General features: G+C 41.3%; 1 protein-coding gene across 3 annotated transcripts in view; it reads right to left on the reverse strand.

Annotated features, from left to right (window-relative positions):
* lrmda (leucine rich melanocyte differentiation associated) overlaps positions 1–15,075 on the reverse strand; it is a 206,905-nt gene that overhangs the window by 24,464 nt on the left and 167,366 nt on the right. For all 3 annotated transcript variants that reach the window (XM_044214272.1, XM_044214270.1, XM_044214271.1), the window contains one exon: positions 1,219–1,303. In XM_044214272.1, coding sequence (XP_044070207.1) covers positions 1,219–1,303 — 85 coding nt within the window. The remainder of the gene's footprint in view (positions 1–1,218; positions 1,304–15,075) is intronic.

A 15,075-nucleotide genomic window follows, 5' to 3' on the forward strand; every position in this document is an offset into this window, starting at 1 on the left:
CTGGAGGCAGGGACATGAAGAGGAGGTGAAAGGCGAAGATGAGGGCTGTGTTATCTAAGACTGCAGCACTGCATCATAAAAATAACAAATTGAGACTGTCACTGCCGCTCAGATCTTTTACGGAGGTGAAAATATTTAATGTGTCAGATCCCCTCACCTTTAAATGGACTGTTCTTAGCCAGGTCTGATTTTGACAAAGCACGGGGCTCTTCCTGTCCTTACATTCGGTGAGAGCTGCCACCGTCCGGGCTTTCATGACATAGATCTGTCCTTGGCACCATAAACGGGGGGCAGAGATGTTTACTGTTGACCTGTTGTGCTACCATAGTGGTCATACCCATCACAAGTGTTTTGCATTGTAAAGTCGTGAATGTCTCAGGTATAAGTACTCCACACACCCAACTCAGTCAGTCAGGCTAACTGAAGCCTGATTAAACTGTAAACGGCACATTCAGACCCTGCTCAATAATTTTTGTTTTGCAATAAAGTATGTTAAAACAGCTGACATTTATTAAAATGTGAAATTTGGTGACCGGTTTCATGTCTTTAACCTTTTGTTAGCCTGTCTGGCATTTAAAATTATGGTAAATGGTTACAATGTTACTTTTACAATGTGGTGACATCTATGGTATGAATATATATAATGCTATACATGGACTTGATACATTTTTGTATACCCTCACTTATGGGTATAATAAAATGGATTGCCAGAGCTTTTTACTAAAACCCCAGCTGAGCTACAAACGTAGGATGTGGCCCTGCAAAATTAATTTAGAACATTGTATCTTTTGCATGAATGTGATGCATTTTCACCACAGTGGAGCATTTGATGTTCCGAAGTTGATACACAATTACATCAACTGACTACACTGGGTCAATATGAGGCCTAATCAATGTCTAGTAGCAACAGATCAAGGATGCTTCATCTTGTATATGTACTGTGTGCTCCCACGCATTCATTGAGATCAGAGTTAACCTAGATTACTTACTAGATTTATTCCCACTACCAACACATCACACAGATGAGATGAGATCAATAAGAATGGATAACATAACTTCAGCTCAGTCTCAAGGTCAATATATTCCCACTGTCTGTAGCTGTTTATATATATATATATATATATTGTGTTGCTTCTTGTTTACTTTGAAGAATATTTGTACAGATGTATGTACAAACCACCTGACTGAAAAGTCCAAAGGTCTTTCTCTTTTCCTTACCTTTGTGGTTCTTGGCATCTCTGGATCCTCGTGGTAGAGGAGTGTAGGGCAGTGGGTGACTCTCAGATCCAGCTTCATTAGGTGGCTAGGAGAAAGAAGACATATATACACAATATTTAGAAGAAAAAAGGTTTGACAAGTTTTAAAATGTCAAGTATCACTGTAGCTGACTGCGAGTGTCATAAATCTTTTGGGATTGCCACAGGAAATGTTGGAAACACTGCTCCTGTTTTATGACATAATGTGGCAGCTCATGTTTTATTACTTCTCACATGTTGTGGAGCTACAGTCCTGGCTTTGATCTGATCTACAACCTGGTTAGGGAGGAGAGGTCTTAACCTTCACTCAGCAAAGACCTCCTGCAGTGGTCAACTAAAGGGTAGATGTCACTCACTCTGAACAGCCAAATGTGGCGTGCTTATGTGATGGTAGCCTGACAAATGGCACAAAATGACCTCTCTATGCTGGTTTTAAGAGAGGAAATGCAATTTACTTTTTAAATGCAAATTTTTGTTTAACTAGTTATCCTATTTAATGTCATATCATTTAAATGTGAGGTACATAACTGCATAGATTCCTGGCTGCGCATCTAGAATGAGCTATTGATTGTAAGCACAGTCAGAGGTTCAGGCTAACAGGTGGGACAAATGCTGCTTTAAGACCATGAAACAGAGACCTGAATTTCAGAGCATGTTCCCAAACAGGTCAAGAGTTTTTTGTGTTGTTGTTTCTTTCATGCACTTTCAAGGTCCAGAACATCCTCTTCCTTCCCTTAGCCTTTTAGCTAGTGGAGCAGGCAGTTTATCATGACACAGCGATATCTGATGCCTTTGCAGAAATTCTTTCCTTTCCTGCAGGAAGGAATTCACTGGGCCTTTAATCATAACAAGAGACTCAACTGACAAATACATATTAGAGATGGTTTGGAGCTGCATTTTTCCCACTTTTATTGTTGTTCCTCTACATGCCCATGCATAACCTTGAGAAATGGAATGGTCTGCACTGTTAAATGGAACCATATTCTTCATGGGGCAAAGAGAGCACTGTGAATTGAAAATGATCACATAATGTGCTTTCAGATAGCATCTCTGAAAGGCATTAAGGTCTGGCCAGCATGTGTCTCATATTACACCAAAGAGAAAACTGGCAAAATAAGCCTATTTTGAGACCTTACTACATATATGCTGGTGGACCATGCTTTTGAAAGAAACAGCTTGGAATAGAAATATTGTTTTGACAGCAGACCTGCTGCTCTCAGCCACTGGAGTGGCTGCAACCTGTTAAGAAATATCACAGATCACTCCCTGCTTGTACGCTGTACTTGTATGGAATATGTAATACAAGAAGTAAAACAACCCAAAATAAGAACATACTGTACTCAGTAAAAAGGGACACCTTGAGATAAAACAATCAGGTATTCATACTTTTTTATTTTTTTAACTGCAGCACCAGCAAAATGGATAATGGAATGGGCCAATGAGAGATCCTGAATAAAAATGATCACAACCCACCATATCTACAAAAGTCTCCTTATTGCCCTAATTTTGCATTTTTCCATTTAGGTTTGAGGATATAATTGATATTAGCTGTCATAATGAACACACATAAAGTCTGTCTATGACAATTATAATGAGCTAACAGAGAAACTCAGGCATTAAGACAGGAATTGTGATTCCTCTCTATTTGATCTACCTCCATGTTCTTCTGAGCCACTGAGCTGCGCCCCTGCTTGCTTCATTTCCTGGCCTGCTTGAAAGATCACAAGCCTGGGCCTCTTCTGGCCTGCTTGGCCCCAAAAAGCCCCTCCTAATCCTGCTGCTTGGCCACAGTTAATCTTCCTAGTTGCCACATTATTAACAGCACCACCCACAGACTATGTTAGGGAGGGTGTTGGAGAAGATAGAGAGGGAGGACTGCTGGGGTTAGCTGGATACTGGATAGAGTCTTGGGCTGCCTCCATACCCTGGTTTTGGTCCTATGGGACATCAGTCACCTTGCTTTCAGTATCACCACCCACCCAGTCCCCGTGCTATGCATGACACCACCACTTCACCTCCTCAGTATCATGCCTGCTGATCAAACACCCGACCCATTCAACATCTGTGGTTGTCACTTCCTGTCCTATCCAGCACAACCATTTTATCCCACCCACAGATCATCAATCAGCCAGCATTCCCATGTCCTGATCCTCCCTTTTCTCCTCTCAGACCTTCCTCCGTACCCCTCCACATCTGCACTCTTTCACTTTAATCAATGGCCTGTCCAGGGACGAGAAAGCAGCAATGCTTATGATTAGAAAGCATGTGGAACAAATGAACGGATACATTTCTCTCCTGTACTAGCTTTAAGAGGGCAGATGGATTGATGACTTAGATTATTTTATATGGACACTAGTCTTCGCTTTTAAAATATTACAACTACTAATACATGCATGACAGACCGACAGTGTATGTGATGTTGTTGATACTTAATTGTTATAATAAACACAGAGTGCTACACAACTGAAAATACTGAAGTACTAGATAATATCTTGGTTGGGATGTTGAATAGAAACATGACATTGTATGATTACTCCTAGGAGCTTGATAGGACTCCCAAACAATAAAGTGACACCATTTCCTCCTTTCCTGCATTTATTGCAGAATATAGAAGCTTTATATGTGCTGAACACAGTGCTTGTTCATACAAATTTCAGCTCCCAAAGGTCGAGAAGGACTAACATACAAAAACAAAAGCTAGTGATCGTCTCATGATGTCCTCACACATCATATCCCTTTCATATTTTCAAAACAAGCGCTTCATCTATGCTCCTACTCTCTTTATTTCACCTTTTCTTTATCCTTCTCTTTCTCTCCCTGTGTACCTCTCTTGTTTTCTCTAGTTGTACCTACACTGAACAGAGGGAGGTGCTGCTGTGTTGTCTATTTAAGATGCTCCTGGACCCCTTTTTCCTCTCTCCCTCTCTCTCAGTCTCTCTGCTGTCCAGATTAGTCTGCTCATCAAGCTGAGCATTGTTTTAATTTGCTGGGCCTGGGGCATATGCTGAGTGTTCACATCATTATTGTCTCTGTGCAATGTGAGTTATCACCACAGCTTATGATAATGTGGCACAAATTTACAGGCTGGGGAGCACCATGGATTCTGCGATAATAAAGGGTGGACAGAGGGGAGTGGAAACAGGGAGAGAGAGGAATGAAGAAAGTATGTGTATGTGTGTGTGTGTGTGTGTGTGTGTGTGTGAGAGAGAACGAGAAATGGGTGGTGGCAGAGAGAAGAAGCTCTGTTGGATGTCATTATGAAAGATGATTCCCGTACTGGATAATACATCACACCAGTGCTGTCTGTCTTCTCCTTTTCTGTGTTGTTATGCGAATAAATGCTGATAAACCCAGAGGCAATAGTGATTATTACTTCCAACATAGCACCATGAGAGAGGGGAGCAGGAAGAGAGAGACGCGGGGGAGGGATGGAAAGACAAGAAAAGAAAAACACTAAGAGAGCCACATAGAGCACATAACCACCTCCACAGTGGGGTTCCTGAAAATATGAGATACCAAAAAGTGAGTCGGGGAAGGTTGACGCATATCTAGGTGTTTTTCAGATGCAACTGCAACAAAGTTTACAAAGTTTTGCAAGCTTGCCTGTCGATTTCAAATCTTGATGGGTGTTATATTACAGTACATTACGCTGACATCAACTGATCTAAATTTTCACTAGAATGTGATTATGATGTTGGCTGCCACAGTGTTATGTACAAAAGTACAAAAAGTAACTATTTTGCACCATGTAATACACACTGCTTTCAACTGACTGAGGTCTCACCCTGAACAGCTCATCCTGACACAGGTGGTTCTTGCCTTGCCTCACCTCACCTCCCTTCTTAAGACTGACCAGCAATACAATCTAATTACAGCCGCGCTACAGAGGGAGACCAGTGTAAACACCAGCCCTTTTTATCTCCTTATACATCTGGACAAGTAGACAAAGTGCTAAAAGGAAATAAATGTGGCCTGACAGCCACATCAAAGAGTTCAGCCAGAGGCTTACTGCTACTTAGGGCACAGGAACGTTGTTGCTAAGCATCAGCCCACAACCTATCAGGGTGCAAAGAGGGCCCTGTCCTGCCTTGGAGAGGGAAAGGGGGAAAAGAGAGAAACGAAGAGGAGAGAGGGAGGGAGGGCGAGGGGAGGGGGGCTGACATTGAGGGGTGGCTAGGGACTCAAGGAGATTTTTGTAGCTTAAAGCAATTGTTGGAAGAAACAAGCCTTCTGTTTTGTTTTCTCTTGACACCATTTCTGCTTTTTGTGCTTGCAAAAGACATGTATAAAAATGTCTTTTGATATGTTTTCTCTTTGGGTCTATATCAAAATATTTCTTTTGTGTCTGTGCATGGAACTTTTTTCACGTCTTGTCTCTGTAAACTGGTGCTGCTTTCTGATCATGTTAGAGATCAGAGGAGACACAACTTGTGAACTTATTTGAGTCAACATTTAATGCTGGCATGACACGTTCATTTCTTCACAAGATAGAATTTTTTATGATTCATCACTCATACTTCTGAAGTTAGGGGTTACAAACAATACAACACTTTTAGAAATAAACAATGAAAAACGAATAAGTAGCACCAGCTTGCAGCGTCTTACAGCATGTAGTGGCAATGATGAAATGAGAAATGATCTAATTCACTACCAGAGATTGAATCTACCCATAATATACAGTATATGCACACACAAGACAGAAAAAAACATGTGCTGGTTGAGGTAAAACAGTTTAAATGCATATTTTGCCAGCAACAATGCCACAACTGGCATGGTGAAAGGTAGAACAGTAGTTTATTAATTCAAATGTTTTCTTTTTTTTATATCTGAGCTCAATGATTGTGGCTTAGGGGAGTAGAGAAAAGATTATGATGCGTTTTAAATTGCTGAAAAGTATTAATTCTGTTTTCTTAGGTAATGGTAGGAAGAAGAACATTTGATGTAATGGTGCCTGCACTTGTGGGTAGTACAGCAGTCTTTTGCTGAGAAGGAAGACTGCTGAGCGTGTGTTTAATGATTTACCAGTTCTACTCCAATGAACTTGCTCTGAGTAAATGTATCATATGATCACTGATCACAAGAGCAACTGTTCAGATGTTTCGCTCGGGGCACGAGGCACACGGAGCGTACCAGCAACAGTGAACACCGCTGTTTTGTGTACGGCTAAGCGTCAGGCAAAGGTTGAGTGCTGCTGGACGTTAATCAGCCGTAGCGATGACTCATAGATGGTAATAGGGCTGTATTTGTTTTTAGGTTGAAATTTAAAGTCATTCGACCTTTTCTTTGAGTGTCTTGCAGAATAAGTGTAGGTGATTTAAAGAGGAAATGTAAGCCCACATTACAGGTATGCAGTAAAATTAGCTTGAGGCTATTTCTTATTTGTTCTGGTATGACCTTTCCATTGGTATGAATTCTGAAGCTACAAAGTAACAAAGACAAAAAAAAAATATCACTAAATGTTGTATACATTAGATAAAACAGTGATTCAATGTCTTATTCAAACTTTTACACAAAACATAACTGATTGTTTCATATATTTTCATAAGTACAAACAATTTCTTTTATCTCTAAAACAGGAGGAAAAAGGAAGATATGAATGTTCTGATCTACCTGTCACAAAAATCATTTTTGTCAGAGTTTTGCCTTATTTAACTGGTGTGAAAAGAAATATTTCCATCTTTCCTACATTCTATAAACTACACAAACAAACACAAATACAAAAAACCAAAGCAACTAAGGAGTGTGACATATCATGAGGCTTTCTGTTCTGATTAGGGGCTGTAGCTAACGTCAGAGCTGTTTTCTAGAGTGTAGGATGTTTAATAATTGAAGACTCTGGGAGCGGGCCTGTCACACCGGCTTGTCTAGAATGTTTCCTATGCAATTAGACGCCGAGAGACATTTGAAGAGGACCCACAAAAAGAGCCACAAAAAGTGACATGTGAACTTAAAGGAAATTAGCTCTTCACACGAGTGAAATGTGAAGGTTACTTAGCAATGCTTAACTCAGACTGCGGCTGTGTGAAGTGTGTGTTTGACTCAGCCTTGCTACGAAGATATGAAGACTGCGATTTTCTTTACTTTGAGCCGGCTTCAGTCAGTAAGATCACAGAGGGAATGAAAACTAATTTTGACTCAAGGCATACGGGAAGAAAAAAAGAGGGGAAAAAAACCTGAGATGCGTCGAAATAATGAGATCTCTTGATGTTTTCTGAGAAGATATGGGATGATGCAGACAGATGCACAACTCACATCTTCACCCAAGGATACAGACAGACAGACCCCCCATGGAACATTTAACCACAACTTCAAAACACACAAATTTGCATGTGTATGCACTCATGTTAAAAAGCTCACACACACCCTCTCACATTATTTGACTGCATGAAACACTAATGCACATGTTCTTACATGCCCACTTACATTCATGCACAAACAAACTGATCAATTGATTAGTGCAGATGCAGACTTGTATGATGTAAATACAGCACAACTACAGTTATCTAAATTTAAGCACTCTGACCTCAACTCAATGCAAAATGTTCAGTGATAGGAAAAAAATAATGAACTGGGTTTATTCGTTGTTGTTTTGTTTTTTTACACAAAATTTTTTTTGCATGTAAAGATGGTTTTGCAGAGCATACTCTTGTGATTTTAAATTATGAACTTTTGAACTGGTAATATCACATATTTCAAGACTAATAAACAACACTAAAAACATACATAATGATGATAATTAAGCTATTGAAAATTTGATTTCTCTATATTTCCATTTGAAAATATTACATGACAACCTGTAAACACAGATGATTAATATGCTCCCTCTCTATCTCTGCTCGCCTCCAATCCCTGACAACCTTTCACAAGAAATTTCCCCCATCCACATCTCTGAGTTTCACGTTGCAATGATAACACTGTCATCTTCCACACCTATCATAAGTCACAGGCAAACGACCCAGATCCTCCGTCAGGAGACAGAACCCTCTGCGGGCCTGTAAGCTGTATCATTACACCATGTCATCTTTATGGCACGGAGCAAAGCCCAGCTCTCTAATTATACTCTGCCTACTCCATTTACCCAGACAGGGACAGAGCAGCAGGCAAACAATGCATAAAAAATGGAGTGCTTCCCCCTGCTCTATGGATGCCCGTGTTGTTCTGCCAGTGGCCGTCGTTGTCCCCTGGTTGTTGCTGTTGTTGTTGTGTCTCTAAAAGCTGTGGAAGAGAGATAGCAGAGGGCCCACGCCACTGTGCCTCCCTCTTTTCCCCTCCTCCTCTCTTCTTCAACCCTTCCCTCAGAAGGACTTATGAAGGTGAGTGGCTATGTGACAGGCCAGGAATAAAAGAGACAAACCAGGGATAAAAATTAAATAAAAAGTAGCTGTCTTAAACAGTAATTGCACACCTTTGCTGAGCATGCTTTCAGATATATAAACCTGATTTACTGTTGGCGTTACTGCCACAAATCAGAGGGCCCTCTGAGAAACACTCGTGCTATGAAATTGTTTAATCTCATCAAGTTCTGCTTTCACAGCAGGCCATAAATCACATAGTCTTTGTTATCATAGACCTCCATGAGCGCCTCTGAGGCAGGCAATGGATCGTGGGTATATATAATCTTGACTGCGCAAACAGCAGGGTCTGAGCAGCCTGAAATACTTTCATATTAGCCGCGGTGCAGCTGGCGGAACACAAGCGCCCTGATGGATATCTCATTTCCTGTGCTCTGCATCTATTTCGAGCAAATTATTACTGCATAAATTTCTTGTCAACAGAAACGGCCAATTAATTAAGTTAAAAATGCACTCGTGATCACATCAACACACCAAACAGGAGAGCCGGGGCAATTTTCCACTAAGTGAATTTACCGCAGGGGTCACTGTAATGAATGATTTTAAACTTTGTCATAAAGTCGCAGACAGGCCAATATCTACACAGGAGCTGTGGTGCGGACTAACCCGCGACATATTTGCATAAAGTATATTTATGTGAAAATGCTGGAGGATGACAGCCAGTGCGAGGAAATAAAGTTTACAACTACAAAACAAAATGTCCGCCAACCTCTGCCTCTCTAGCATTTCATCTAAGACATGCAAGGAGGATTGGATTGAGATCATAGAAGCACCTTTGCCATTTAAGATACAAAATATACACATTTAACAGAACTCGCAATTTGAATGAATTATTCATATTGTATGAGGGGTTGGATGTTTGTGGGGGTGGGGTGGTTGTTTATTCAGCTTGGGCCGTTTATCAGACAGTGAGGATCCCACGGCGGGGATGAGCTCTGAGATTTATCTGTGTTTGGGCTCCAAAGCAGATAAATCAAGGGGTGTAATCATGCTCTGAGTGGCCCAGCTGTGACCCCATAGTGAACTAATGACACAGGGATATCTAAGCCCCTTTTCCTGTTCCTGGGTTAGGCCCTTGGGTTAGTCCCCTGTCAGACACGAAGCTAAAGAAAGACACGGCTGCACAGCAAAACCAAGGGGAAACTTAAGGCCCTAATGTCCCTTTGTCGTGTTTACACAACACCACCAAGCAGTATCATTCACCCACTACTAAAAATAACAGTGTTGGAACAAAGTAACAGCAGAAGGCTACTGTATAACAATGTTTGTTCAAACAATAGCAATGAGTATCGATTGCAGGTATACACATAGAGAGTTCACGAGCTGCTATTCACAACAGTCCATGTAAAAGACACTGCTGTTTGGATGAGGATGTCTCCTGTTCCCTCCCAGAGCAAAGGCTTTCTCCTGGACTGAGCCTGCTCTGATTTATCATGTCTTCTGCTAGCAGGCTGTCCGCTGATTAAGCCAGTGGAACTTTGTTTCACTCTCCTCTCTCTTTAATCTGTCTCTCAGCTAGATAAATTAGCCAGTGCCGTGCCAGTTCCTGCTCTCTTTACCTCCCTCCCTCTGTCTCTTCCTCTCTCTCTGTTTATCTTTTCTGTCTGTCACACATTGAGAAGAGAGCAGACACATCTGCTCCTATGCTGCTGCAGGAGATAGGGATGGGCTACATCCCTGGTCAGATTTAGCTAAGAGTGTCTGTGAGTGAGAACGAGAGAATGAGTATGTTTTTCCTCTCTTTCTCTCTCCTTGACAACATTCTGTCAAACAATCTCCCTTTCCTTGGCTGGGCTTATGCTCTTTGTTGTTAGCTAATAAATCAGAGAGTATTTATGATCTGCAATCCCTATTCTTAGTCTTTTAATGGCGACACGTTTGTGGGTGAATTAAAGCAGGGTTTTATTCACTAGGCTGTGGGCCAAAGTGAGGCCTGGGTACCTCTGCCTGTGAATGTTTTCCCTTCTCCACTCTTGCCTGGGTGGTAAATCACACTCATTGTCAGGCAGTGCTAAGTTAGTGTGCGTCATTGGGGAGAGCAGGAAGCACTGGGCATAATTCTGTCCATCAGTTTAATTTATTGTATCGGTAGCTTTGTAATCTCCGCCCCATAAATTATAGGGGCTGACAGAAGAGAATTTGGTTTTGAAGGCGGTGTTCATCAGGATTTTGGCCGGCTATGTTCCTTATTTCTCTCTCATCTTTCTGCTCTCATATTCAGCCATGAAAAAAATTTAAACCTATCAGTGTAAGGGTACTGTGCTATTTTTCCAATTAGAATGCAGACATAATATTTTTGTCAGGTTATCATTTCCATGCAAGACTATTAAGTGTTAGAAATGTGAAAATAGTCCAAAAAAAAGAGGAAGAAAGACAGAGAGAGAAAGCGAGAGATGAGGGGGTTTGAGGACATGACCTTGTTTTGAGGTTTTATTTCAGGTGAAATATAAAGCCTAGTACAAGGGCACTGCTGCAGCATCTGCTTTGCAGATATTGCACTTGGCTCCCCTTCCATGCCAGTGAATATAAATCAGGCGAGGCATCTCAATGCTAGCCCTGACTTCTAGAGGTCAACAAATCTTTAACATGAGATTAAGGCCTCAGAGGAGTCATCTATCTTTGGGTGATAGAGGAAAATATCAGTGCACTCTATGGGCAATATGGTCTCACTGAGTCAGGACTGATGTGTACTAGAATGTACAGAATGCCATGTGTAATGGTCTAACAACTCATTATTCTTGAACACTGTGAATTGCTTTCTACAGTGATGCTCACTACGTTACAAACAGAAAAAGCTGCCAAATCAAAAACCATTAGCTAATTATTCTGGGAAAAAAACTAGAAATTTAATAATATTAATATTAACACAAAAAAACTACAACAACTAATTATGGAAATGTAATAGATTTTCTTCACCTTAAATAAGGATAATACTCCTAGGAATATAAGTAAGCAGGACAAAAACTCTGAACTCAAGACATGTGTTAGGGGTATTTTCATTTAATTGCAGTAAATGTAAATGGTGTCAGCTGCTATGTGTCGACAACAAAGAAAGCAGACCAAAGCAAAGCTGCCAATTATCTTATAAAACATGCATATCTTCCAAAGCATGGGTCTCCTTTGTGGGTTTAACCTACCAAAGGCAATGGGCGGTTTACAAGATGCTTGCTCAGTGGATACAATTGTGCTTAGCATAAAAGGGAACACAGACTGTGAAGACTTAACAATGAGCCATATCTCCCTGTAGCCTTTTCAATGCGCTGCATTTACATATCAAGCCTGATATGTAAACACATTCCATCAGATGCCGCCATCGCAGCCAATGAGAGCCATTTCAATCCTCATATAGCTCACACACTGTGTAGCATTAGACAAAGGGAAAGAGGCCTGAAAGAGACATCTCATGTCATCACCCAAGAGAGATAATGGAATTGTTATACACCCTTGATCACAGGGACACTCTCACGGCATCTTGCTCTCTTTTTCACTCATTCTTTGTCTCAGTGCTCTTAAAGTCTCTCCATCGCTCTCCCTCTCTCACAAATGTGTGCACGCACGCACGCACACACACACACACACACACACACACACACAGCACACAAGTAAAAATTCCAGCACACTTCAGTGTGATAGCTCCTCTTCTCTTTCAGGGTTTCATCTCAATAGCTTTTTTATCTGAGGACTTCAATTTGCAAGCCTAGCTGGAAGGCAGCTCCTCCTGATATGTTAATTGCAGGGTACTTAAGCGCTAAAAGATTAACATAAAACCCTTTGGAAACAAGCTAATAGTTTATGATAATTCGTGCATGGCCTTTGTCTGTCTATCATTACATTGCCTCTAGCGGTAATTTTATCAAGGGGCTGTAAAATATCATTTAAACAAGTTCCCTTTCAGATAATTAATAGTAGAAACTGTACTATTCAATTGAGCCACACTGGTACCATTAACAATATGGCAACTAAGCTATAATTAAAGTATTTTATTTTATTAACCTATTCATAACGTTGTGCAAATGATGACACAGAGACACAGAAAGGCCTTTTTTTCTTCTTGCTGAAGCACTGTCACCAGGGCAATTACACGAACCCAGGGTTGTCTCCTCAGTTAGCCGAGCTGATTGAAGCTTTTAAATTAGCAGGTGGGTGCATGGCTAGCATACCTCCCACACAGAGGGACAGCACACATGCAGGCGACTTGCACAACAGCACGAGGAATCTGCTGAGCTGACAGATCGGAATTTGTGCTGTTTGCCAGGACAGAGAGATTTAGATTGAGACATAGGTTTTGACCTGGATTTGAACCTACGCTGAGTGAGATGAAAAGATTCCAACTGAAGAGAGGGAAAAGATCACAGCGGAATGATCTCACTCAGAAACTGATACTGATACTGAAATAATGCCATGCTGTGGGGCTAATCATGGGGTGTGCAGTGACAGTCTCAAAATCTACCATCGTAACTATAATAAATTTGCCAAACAGCCATTAGTTGAGTATTTCGACTACCAAACCAAAGCAGTGATTTCCCTCATAGCTCACATCCATATAGTTCACATCCATTGTAGGGTGTGTGTAACGGTTGATGCAGGCATGCTTGTACAATGCATGTACACTATACTTGAGTGAATGTGTGTGTTTGATAGAGACACATTGGCCCCTTAACACACATGCACATGCACAAACACACACACACACACACACATACATACATACACACTTTCTCTTTCAGACACACCATCCCTCTCATGAATAATACAAAAACTCCTTTCACCAAACAGCTCAAATAGCTATTCATTCATCTGCATACCTGGAGCCTCACAAAATGATTGGTCCGCCATTACCACTGGAAAAAAAGAGAGAAATGTTCCCCAAACAATTTGCTTCAAAATGAGACAGGAATGATTTTGTTCTTTTCAACGACAGAGACAGGCCCCTGTGCATAATGATGTTAGCGTAATGGGGTGACAGATAGACTGGGAGACCATGACATTAGCATGAGAGACGCACCAGTGAGCAGCCGCTCAACTGTGGTCTCAGAGGGCCCTCAGACATACACTCTGAACATCGTTTGTCTCATAGCTCTACGAGCCTGACAAATGAAGACACGCCATGTTTTATGCCAAGCAATATACCATTCCACTTTAGCAAACACATGACTTAATGACAGAGGGAAACCCGTCTCTGCATTACACAAACCCACTATCTCTTGTCTTATTAGTGAAGAATAGCCTCATTCAAGGTTGGATGGAGAGCAGGGACACAGTCCCCGCCTTAAGGATATGAGATGACAATACTTACAATTAAAAGATACAAAGGTTAGCCAAATTAAATAATGAGAAGCAAAAACCAATTAAGTGTTTTGTCTTCGGACAAAGCCTTTTCAACTGGACTAAACTGAAACCACAGCTTTACTCAGTAAAGATCTGACCTACAGTAAAAGCTATTTCCAGGCCTAATAAACTTAAGGCAGGCGTGACAGTCTGGTAGAGAACACCATTGCGGGACTTTATATCTTTATCAGTTTGACAAATTCACAATCTCACCTTTAGGAACTAAAATTACAACCACACATTTGTTTTACCGAGTGTGAAGAGACATGGAAAGACATTGCAAGGCCAATCAGCAGTACACATTGAGAAAAAGAGATTGCACTACTCTAAAATCTAATCTCAGAAACCAGAACAAGCTAACATTTTTTTTTTCACATGGCCTTTACCAGTGTAGCTAACTGTCAGAGTTTGTTAAGGCTAACAATATCTTTTATGAAACTGCAGAAGTATTTCAAAGCTAGGGAAATGTAATCATATGTTTATAAAAAGTGATACGCAACATATAACATACTGTCAAAAGCTAGATGCTGCAACCATGAGCCAAAACCTAAAAATGGTAGAGCTCTGACAGCCCTGCCGTCCGCAGCACGGCACTGTCGAAGGGTGAATGCCTCCTGTAAACATTTATCTTCCCTGTGAGTGTGTGTCTGTGTGTGGTGTGGCCTGGCGACAGGAGCTTCTCTGAGGCTTTATCTGCGGCATGACAAGACAACCTGTAATATACGAGCATCTGGAGCTTCTCTTCAAACACAGCCTTATCTCACGCCAAACATTCCCCAAGGCCAGAGCAGAGCAAGAGTGGCCCAGACCAGACCAGACAAGACCTCACACCGTCTCACCGTATCCCACCCAACCCGTGAGCCGAGTGCCGGGCGCACAAGCTGGGAACAGTCCATCAGAGTGCATGCGTGTGTGTTTACAGGGAGTGTTCTATGAGTGCAGCCACGACAGCTGAGAACAACAGTGTGACATTACAGTGACGGAAATCATCTGCTCAGAGTTTTTCTTCCATCCTGCTAATCGGGATAGAGGTTAATGGTGTTGCACTCAACACAAATGGACACGATCCCTCTTCATCCACTGACTTAAACATAACTGTTGAGACTAGAACTAAATACACATCACTCATGTTGCTGTTT

Source organism: Siniperca chuatsi, linkage group LG11, assembly GCF_020085105.1.
Source record: "Siniperca chuatsi isolate FFG_IHB_CAS linkage group LG11, ASM2008510v1, whole genome shotgun sequence".
In the NCBI taxonomy this organism is placed as follows: domain Eukaryota; kingdom Metazoa; phylum Chordata; class Actinopteri; order Centrarchiformes; family Sinipercidae; genus Siniperca; species Siniperca chuatsi.